The sequence below is a fragment of the Myotis davidii genome, unplaced genomic scaffold (assembly GCF_000327345.1).
Source record: "Myotis davidii unplaced genomic scaffold, ASM32734v1 scaffold118, whole genome shotgun sequence".
NCBI classification, from domain to species: Eukaryota; Metazoa; Chordata; class Mammalia; order Chiroptera; family Vespertilionidae; genus Myotis; species Myotis davidii.
Window position 1 is genome coordinate 3,597,184 of NW_006290441.1, and position 9,815 is coordinate 3,606,998.

The 9,815-nt window shown below is 49.4% G+C and overlaps 1 protein-coding gene across 3 annotated transcripts; it reads left to right on the forward strand.

Moving 5' to 3' along the window:
- The first annotated feature begins 97 nt into the window (after nucleotides 1–97).
- On the forward strand, nucleotides 98–7,089 carry NLRP10 (NLR family, pyrin domain containing 10). 3 transcript variants are annotated; one of them, XM_015563737.1, is made up of 3 exons: nucleotides 98–362; nucleotides 3,384–3,706; nucleotides 5,086–7,089. In XM_015563737.1, exons 2-3 carry the CDS (start codon nucleotides 3,421–3,423, stop codon nucleotides 6,708–6,710), a joined length of 1,911 nt encoding a protein of 636 aa, XP_015419223.1. In that variant the 5' UTR covers nucleotides 98–362; nucleotides 3,384–3,420; the 3' UTR covers nucleotides 6,711–7,089. The 3 variants fall into 3 exon arrangements, with proteins under 3 accessions (XP_015419223.1, XP_015419222.1, XP_015419224.1); XM_015563736.1 differs by having other exon boundaries at nucleotides 98–346; XM_015563738.1 differs by lacking the exon at nucleotides 98–362 and having other exon boundaries at nucleotides 3,174–3,706.
- Nucleotides 7,090–9,815: the final 2,726 nt, after the last annotated feature.

Consider the following 9,815-nt stretch of genomic DNA (forward strand, 5'->3'; position numbering starts at 1 on the left):
TAATTTTATGTTTTTCTCTCTGTTTTGTCTGCTTTGACTTTCTGTTTCTTCTGCTCATTTTTCTCTTGTGCCTCTTTGTCTCTCTTCTGACTGTTTCCACTCTTGGTCTCTGACTCTGTTGTCTCCATCCCATCCCTTTTGGGGCTTCAACTGTACCAGTTGTCAGTTCTGCCCACAGCCAGGCCAGGGTTAACAGGGAGGGAGATCTCATTTCATTTCCTGCCTCCACCCTCCAATTAAAATTGGTCATTTTGCATCTCATTTCTACGTCCTTCAGGTGTGTCTCAGTCCCCAGACCAGTGATCTCCAGGCCTGGAGCCTTGAAGGGGAGGCGAGAGCCTTCACAGTAGAGAGCCTTCACAGTAAGTGTCCTCACTCCTCTCTTCTGTCACAGGATCCATGAGGCTGTTTCACTCTATTTTCCCATCTTGGTTTCTTGGGCTTGGCTCTTTGCTGTAATGTTTCTGTCTCTAGCCTCAGCTTGGGTAAGGCTCTGGGAGGGACCAACTCCTATTCCTACCTGTTCTCCCGGACTCTGAGAGGACTCCCCGAGCAATGGGCATGGGAAGCTCCGAGGGAGAGGAAATGTGCACGGAAGAGAGGCTGCCAGCAGTCACCTCCTTACCTAGCCCGCTCATGCTTAGGGGATGCTCTTACTCATCTTTTATGGAGAATACAGGGACCACCAGACATGATTACCCTCCCAGTGTGGTTATAGTATATCGTGTGGTTATATTAGTTAGATCAGTGTTCAGTGGCTATGTTATTATTTCTATGCAAATGTTATTTACACTTGAGTGTTGTAATTTACTATTATGTAAAATCTGACTTCCTTTTCTGTTTTTCCTCTGTTATTTTTTCCCTAGAGCTAGTAGTTCCCTTGTTTCACCTTCGTGTAAATCTCCTGGTATTTGTGGTTAGCTTTTCTCCTGCCTTCTAACAGCCCCTCAGTGGGATGCTTTTGAAGGCCAGTGTCACCAGTAAACCTCTCTGTCCATCCTTCTCCCCTTGGAGAGTATTTATCAGAACCTATCCTGCTCGGTCAGGGCTTCCTGGGCCATCAGCTGCCAGGCTCTCGGACCAGCTGCCTTCCAGGCCCAGGTTTTGCTCCTTGTTTGGGTTTCTGCTTCATGAAGCTCCAGGCTTCCGCCTTTTTCATTTTGGTGGATGTGAGCATGTCATCCAGTGGTTTCAACAACTGAAAGAGAGGGTGCCACCACCAAGGAGGTGGTGGTGACAGCACCCCGATTCCTTTGTTTCTCTGTCAGACAGCCCCAGCCTGGCCTGGAGCCACATTACAGAGGAGGGCTGGGGTTCAAAGGGGGATGGGGCATCATTTTCTGTTGCTGACAGAAGTTTTCTTCAGCCCCTGCCTTGTTTCTCAACTGTAATATATTGAAGAATGAGGGCAAGTTCTCTGCTGGTGAGGTCAGGCGGATGTGCAAGTGTTTGTCTTTCTTCCCCTGGTCCAGCCCACAGGGCCTGGTGAGTTTCATAGGCTAGGTGTCCGGGTGTTCACGCCCAGCCCTTTAACACCAGCCTCACCAGGCAGAAGTGAACCAGTGAGCTTGGGCTCGTGGACCAGGGCGGACCAGGGCTGCCGCGGGAAGCTTTTTATAGAGAAAGGGGATCTGTTTCAGTCAGTTCCCAGGACCCTGCTTGGAGCTCACTGTCCGGGCTCACCTCCCGCCCTCCCAGCCTCCAGCCACTGAACAGCCTGGAGGGCACATGCAGGCAGGCTCTGGCGCTGTCTTTTGTTCTTTCCGGGCTGCCCACTGCAGAGATTTGCAGGGGAGCCTGAGGCTTAATTGCAAATCGCTCCTGCCTTTCCCAATTGCCCTGCAACAGATTCCTACAATTTTCTCTCTTCTTTTGGTATGTACTCAAAATGCTGATACTGGAAGCTAAACCACTTTCCTGGTTTCCAAATACCTTTTGCTCACTCTCAGACATTTTACTACTGAGATGGCTTCCCCACTGGCTTTAGATCACAGACATAATTCTGAACTCGGAAAGTTTTCTATCGATTGTTGGCTTTCTTCTTCTGAGGACTGGTACCCTGCCCACATTTTCGTTCTCTGTGTCAAATACAACGCAGGGCCCCACTCTCCTTTCTCCGCTGCTTTCATCTCTACATCTCCCTCCAGGTTCGGGTAGCAGGTAGCCTAACTACCTGGTTTCTGTGCCCGTCTACTGTGCCTTTGTGTTCATCTCTTTCTCTATCTGCCCAGGTCATGGACCAGAACTTAAATCCCGCCTCTATACCCACTGGTCTAGCTCTAGAAAATTCTGAAAATTTCTCATCTGGAGGGATCCCCAAGACAGTTTACATGATGGTCAAAGGGATAATATATGTTAATCATCCAGCACAAAGTGGGCCCGCAAAGCGGCCATTTTTTAAAAATATATATTTTATTGATTTTTTTATAGAGAAGAAGGGAGAGGGATAGAGAGTTAGAAATATCGATGAGAGAGAAACATCGATCAGCTGCCTCCTGCACACTTCCTACTGGAGATGTGCCCGCAACCAAGGTACATGCCCTTGACCAGAATCGAACCTGGGACCCTGAGTCCGCAGGCTGACGCTCTATCCACTGAGCCAAACTGGTTAGGGCAGGGGCCATTTCTTTTATATCATGGTTTAAACTTGTCTACTTATCTGAATGATACGACTTCCTGCTTTGAAATCCTGTGTTACTGAGTCCATGAAGCTGATGTGTAAGGCCAATGGGTTGATGAGTATAGATTGTGTGTGTTTTTTAATTTTTACTTTTTAAAAAAATATTTTTTAATTGATTTCAGAGAAGAAGGGAGAGGGAGAGAGAGATAGAAACATCAATGACGAGAGAGAATCATTGATTGGTTGCCTCCTGCACACCCGCAACTGAAAATCAAGCTTGAAACCTGGGCATATGCCCCTGACTGGACTTGAACCTGGGACCCTTCAGTCTGCAGGCTGACGCTCTATCTACTAAGCCAAACCAGCTAGGACAGTATAGTTTTTTTGTTTTTGTTTTTTATCTTTTACCTTCTTGCCATATCTCTGCCGTCGCAGAAAAATAAAATTGTTTTCTTAACCCTGACTGTCTAAGGAGGCATACAGGGCCTGATAAACACTGTGTGTGAGAGGGAGGGAGAAGGGAGGGGAGAGATAGAGACAGATAGAGATCCACACACCTCCACACCTTACTTCTACTTGCCACACAATGACAAAGAGGCATGCAGGGAATCGCCCTGCCTTTCTTGGAATTTGGCATGCCTCTCTGTCTCCCTGGCTGTGCTCCTTGGCTTGCCGAGCACCCAGAAAGCAGGGCAGACTGAGGCGCCTTCGGCTGCTCTTCCCTCAGCAGTGCATTCCCCTTTCTTCTCTCCCCCTTCTCCAGGTCACAGGTCTGAACTTGACCCTTCACACCAAGTACCATGGCCCTGGCCCTGACCAGCAACCCACAGGAGGCATTGCTTTTGGCCTTGAGTGAGCTTGATGAAAATGACTTCAAGATATTAAAGTTCCACTTACGGGACAGAACCCTGCTTGGGGCCCAGGGGCTGGCCCGAGGGGAGCTGGAGGGCCTGAGTCGGGTGGACCTGGCTTCTCGGCTGGTTTTGAGGTACGGAGCGCAGGAGGCTGTGAAAATGGTGTGCAAGGTGCTGCAGGTCATGAACCTGTTAGAACTCGTGGACCAGCTCAGCCACATCTGTCTAAATGGTGAGTACAGCAGAGCACAAGGGGGGGTCAGGGTGGCACTGGACTCCCCCTCCCCCATGACATTTCTAAAACATTTCTTAGGTCTTCTTTCACTCTTGCCCTGTGATGCGTGGGAACCCCTGTGCCTGAGGGTCCTAGTGGCCCTAGTGGTCTCCAACTAAAGACTCATGACTGTGGGGTAAAGGGTGGTAGCCGAGGGTGGGGTTTATTTATAGAAAGATTAAGGGATCTTATAGCCACTATCTCCAGTTGTGGTGCCAGAGGGGGAGAGAGTGGAGAAAGGGGCTTGGAGACTGGGGGAGGTGTTGGCGAAGGGTTTCCTGCTAACCAGAGTAATGGCATCTGGACGTGGGTCAGTCCTCTCCCTGGCCGCTCTCCCGCAGGCAGCAGAGAGGACAGCCTGCTCCTGTGCCTGGCTCTTCCAGGGAACTGGTGGGCGACAGTGCCCTGGAGAGTGGTGTGGCATGGAGCCCAAGTGGCCTCCTGTCCCTTCTCCTGGAGACAAAGGAGTGTCTGTGGTGCCAGTGCTCCCTCCACAGGCTCCTTTCATGCCCGAGAGCACCTGTGCCCAGACATGGGAGTTTCCAGAGACTCAGAGCCACACTCCTACTCAGCAGCTGGTTTACCTGCAGCCACTGACCGACCTTTACATAGAACAGCCTCCTGTGGCTTCACCAACCTGCAGCTCCCCTTCCCTTTGTTCCCTGTCTTCTCATCACTTCAAATGCACATGCATTCACATACACACGGACTTTTGCATGTACACATATTCTTACAAACACATACTTGCTGATGCCCATTGACACGCCTTCTCTACACAAAAATACACAAACTTCCATAAGCATGCTTCCATGAGCATGTATGGATACAAGTGTTCACTACTTCCCACACATATTCACACACTAAACACTTGTTGCACATTTACACAGATGTGCATGCGAATGCCACACACATTAATATGCACATGTGTGCATGCACACACTCATCCTATCTAATAAAAAAGTATTATGTAAATTAACCATCACTCTGCGACAAAGATGGCGGTGCCCATAGTGGCCGAGCCCAGCATCCGTGCCCCAGCTGTGTAGAGGAAGAGGAGGGGCCTTGGGCCAGAGGCCGGGGTGAGGGACTCTGGCGTCATTGCAGGCCAGGCTGAGGAACCTCCCCACCGCCACGTGCACGAATTTCATGCACCAGGCCTCTAGTACTTATATATGTACAGTGGTCCCTCCCCACGAAGCCAGATGTATAACCTTCATGGAGATACAAGTTAGAGAGCATAGAAGGTGAACGTAAAGAGCAGTGTCCAGAGTTTGCAGGACCATTTTGTCTTTTTTTGCTCCCATCTCACTACCTAATGCACCATGTGTCTGGCTCAGATTACAGAGAAACATACCGAGAGTACATACGCTGCCTGGAGGAGAGACAAGAAGAGGGAGTCAGCCGCACCTACAACCAGCTGCTCCTGGTGGCCATTGCCAGCTCGGGAAGCCCGGAGCCTGAGCAGGAGCAGGGCTCTGTCACGGTGGAGGCTCTGTTTGACCCAGGAGAGATGCCCACCCCAGGCCCAGCCACAGTGGTGCTGCAGGGACCCGCTGGCACAGGCAAGACAACACTGGCAAGAAAAATGGTGCTGGACTGGGCCACTGGCACGCTGTACAAAGACCGGTTTGATTACGTCTTTTACGTGAGCTGCAGAGAAGTGGTCCTGCTGCCGGAGGGCACGCTGGACCAGCTCCTCCTCTGGTGCTGCGGGGACAGTAAGGCGCCCGTCACCGAGATCCGGAGGCAGCCGGAGCGGCTCCTGTTCATCCTGGACGGTTACGACGAGCTGCAGAGGCCCTTTGCCAAGAGGCTGAAGAGGCCGGGGCCCAGTCCCGCGCAGGACACGCTGCGCCGGCTCATCCGGAGAGAGGTACTGCCCACGTGCTCCCTGCTCATCACCACGCGGCCCCTGGCTCTGCGGAACCTGCAGTCCTTGCTCAGACAACCACGCCATGTTCATGTCCAAGGCTTCTCTGAGGAATCGAGGGAGAAGTATGTCCAGTCCTATTTCACAGATGGGGAGCAAGCCCAGAAGGCCTTTGACTTCATACGTGGAAATGACGTTCTCTACCAAGCATGTCTGGTTCCAGGCATCTGCTGGGTGGTCTGCTCCTGGCTGAAGGGGCGGATGGAGAGAGGCGGGGAGGTCTCGGAGACTCCCAGTAGTGGCACCGACATCTTCATGGCCTACGTCTCCACCTTCCTGCCACCCAGTGACAACGAGGATCCCTCCGAGCTCACCCGAGACAGGGTCCTGAGGGGTCTGTGCTCCTTGGCAGCCGAGGGGATCCAGCACCAGAGGTTCCTGTTTGAAGAAGCTGACCTCAGGAAGCACAGCTTAGATGGGCCCAGCCTGGCTGCTTTCCTGAGCAGCCAGGATTACCAAGAGGGGCTTGACATCAAGAAGTTCTACAGCTTCCGCCACATCAGCTTCCAGGAGTTTTTTCACGCCATGTCCTACCTGGTGAAAGAGGACCAGAGCCAGCTGGGGGAAGAGTCCCTCAGGGAGGTGAACAGGCTGCTGGGGGACAGGGAGCAGGCGGCGGGGGAGGAGATGACCCTCAGCATGCAGTTTCTATTGGACATATCGAAAAAAGAGAGCTCCTCCAACTTGGAGCTTACGTTCTGCTTCAAAATCTCCCCCTCGATAAAGCAGGATCTGAAGAATTTCAAAGAGCAGATGAGCTCTCTAAAGCATAACAGGTCCTGGGAGTGGGACTTCTTCCTGAATGAGGCTAAAATGAAGAGTCTGGCAAACTGTGTTCAGATGAGCAATGTGGCGATTAGGATGGAACATTCAAATGAAAAGAATTCCCACAGCAGGAGCTCACTTTCTGTCAAAACCACCTTGAGTGATGCCACGAAAGAGGAGCAAAAATGTCTAGTTGTGAACGAAGGGAATGTAGCAGGGACACAGAAGCAGGCTGCCAGTGGGAAAAGCAGAGGGAAGAGGAACTAGAGACCAGGATGGTCGGGGTAGGAGTAGGACAGGAAGCACACAAATGGAGACACTAGAGCTGATGGTGGGGTGGAGAGACAGAGGGAGAGGGAAGACGGTAGAAAGGAATGGAGAGATGTGAGATTGAGTTAATGGGCACAAGGAGTGGAAGGACAGAATAACAAATAGAAAAGAGAAATAGAGGGTCAAGAGATTTGGAACATAGGACGTGGGGAGAGCCATGTGGAATGAGTCCTTAGGAACAACCACGTGTCAACAGTGGCTCAGGGTTAGTTGTTTAGCACCTCCTACTCCCCAAGGCTGTTTGTAAATTCCCCAAATGTAATCTTATGAGGGTCTGACATTTGACTTTTCTATAAAAATAAATTCCTTAATATAATAAAATGTGGATTGTGCTCACTCTATGAGATAATGTAAAGCATATCAATGTCAGCATTTAAAGGAAATGTACTGTGATATAATGCAATGTCCCGTTGACTCTGTATTTGTGATCCATTGCTGCTTAAATAAATAGTATCTTTCCATCTTTCTAGAAGCTTCTAGAATTTCCATGCCGGAAATAAGCGATGGCTTGTCACAGACATTTGGTCTTAGAAGCTATCCTGTGACTTCACTTACCTCTATGGCATAGAGTCTATGCCAGGGCTGGGCTCCCACAGCTTGCACAGAGGCTCCAGCCCACAGTCAGCTAGGAAGCCCCACCAGGTCTGTAAGAAGGAGGTGGGTCTCACTTGGTGCTGCTGGGCAAGTATTTGTTTTGCTGTGTGGACTTAGACCAGCTCTGTGGATAAATATGGCCATCCCTGTTTCCTCCTCTCAATGGAGAAAAATTGCCGTGTTCTGTGACTGACTCTCTCTCTCCTTTAGAGTTTTGAGTGAGCCAGTTGTGCGCAAAGACAAACCCATGTGATGGTGCTGGGACCCGGTCCATCCTTGCTGTTTCAAGGAACCTGGCATATATGGCATACTGTTCTTAATATATTTGAATAGAAATTGACAGGATTAAAATCAACTGGTATAAATATGGATGTAACAAGACAATAAACAGCAGAACTTCTCTGGAGATCCAGACCAGAACTTGGCTGGAGATCCTGGCTAGGCTGCTGATCAACTGAACGCTGTCTCCGTGTCATTCCTTCTTCGCCAACTCCGTCTACACCTTTGGGAACCCCTGGACCTGCTGGGGTTGGACCCTGGCATGATGGGGGAAGAGTCATCCAATGAAAGCGTAATGTTTAGAGCCTGCGCTCTGGATTGTTGGGGTCAAATTCTGGCTCTGCCACTTAGAGAAGTTACTTAGCCTGCCCCTGCCCCAGTGCCTCTTCTGTATAATTGCATGGGGTTGAGGCCTCAGTGTCAGGTGCCTAGAATAGTGTCCTGTATCTAGTGCTGAATGGAATGTAAGAAATTGTTGTAGTTTTAAGCCAAGCAGAGTTTGTTTCTGAGTGGCTAGTCTGTCAGGTTTGTTCTGCTGAGAAATGTGAGGTGATATCCCCGTCCTCTATGTCAGGGGTGGGGAACATATGCTAATAACATGCCATTGTTGTCTCTAGCTGTACCATTAACTGACTTCCTTTTTGGAAAGAGCAGTCATTTCTAAGCACTAATGAAAGCTTTTTCCTGTTTTGGTTCCCTCTGTATATAAAAGAAGAAGAAGAAAAGGGATTATAGATGTAGGCGTGGTCAGGTCCCAACCCTCATTTCACAGATGAGGAAACTGAAATTCAGTCAGGAGCCCCATTCATTTCTGGGATTTGTAGACACTCTCAGACTTAGTGCCTCTAGGAGGGGAGAGCTTCCTTGAGAATAGAACCTAATCTAAGAAAACAGAGATGAAATAAATAGAGAAAGAAAACCCATGCAGGTCCTGGTTACATCATCAGAGTTCTGGATAAAGCCATGCCTGCAACTTCATTCATCTCTGCATTCTGCTGGGACTGAGCCAATGGTCTCAATGATTATTCAGGACAGAATAGTCCTGGCTAGGTAGATTAGTTGGTTAGAGCATTGTCCCAATATGCCAAGGTTGCAAGTTTGAGTCCCAGTCAGGGCACATATTAGAATTAATGAAGGCATACATAATGTGGAACAACAAATAAGGAAAAAACGTACAGATGGCCAATAAACATATGAAAAAATGTTCAACATACTAATCACCAGAGAGATGAAAATTAAAATTAAAACTACAATGAGGTCACCTCACACCTGCCAGAATGGCTACTATCAATAAATCAACATGTGCTGGCGAGGATGTGGAGAAAAGGGAACCCTAGTACACTGTTTGTGGGAATGCAAACTAGTGCAGCCACTGTGAAACATGGTATGGAATTTCCTCAAAAAATTAAAAATGGAACTGCCTTTTGACCCAGCAATATATTCTGGGAGTATGTCCTAAGAATCCCCAAACACAAATCAGAAAGAATATATACACCCCTATGTTCATAGCTGCATACAATAGCCAAGAGCTTGAAACAGCTCAAGTGCCCATCAGCAAAGGAGTAGACAAAAAAGCTGCGGTACACCTACACAATGGAACACTATGCAGCTGTATGAAAGAAGGAACTCTTACCAATTGCAACACCATGGATATTATTATGCTAAACACAATAAGCCAGTCAGAGAAAGACAAATATCATATGATCTCACTTATATGTGGAATCTAATGAACAAAATCCTATATAATAAAGAGGTAATATGCAAATTGACCCTCACGCCCTTGCATCACAAGATGGCCACCCCCATGTCATCACAAGATGGCCACCCCCACGTTGTCACAAATGGCTGCTGCAAAGATGGCCACCCCCATGTCATCACAAGATGGCTGCCCCCCATTGTCACAAGATGGCCACCACAAGATGGTCACCCCCACATTGTCACAAGATGGCTGTCCCCACATCATCACAAGATGGCCAGCAGAGGAGGGCAGTTGGGGGGACTAAGCCAGCAGAGGAGGTCAGTGGGGGGGGAACCAGGTCTGCAGGGGAGGGCAGTTGGGGGCGATCGAGCCTGCAGGGGAGCAGTTAGGTGTCAATCAGGCTGGCAGGGGAGTGGTTTGGGGTGATCAGGCTGGCAGGCAGAAATGGTTAGGGGTAATCAGGCAGGCAG

What these genes read in the sequence shown, in the direction of transcription:
- NLRP10 (XM_015563737.1), top strand. Translation starts at nt 3,421, where the DNA reads ATGGCCCTGGCCCTGACCAGCAACCCACAGGAGGCATTGCTTTTGGCC. An exon ending in CAGCCACATCTGTCTAAATG is followed by an intron (nt 3,707 to 5,085) that starts GTGAGTACAGCA and finishes TGTCTGGCTCAG; the next exon opens with ATTACAGAGAAACATACCGA.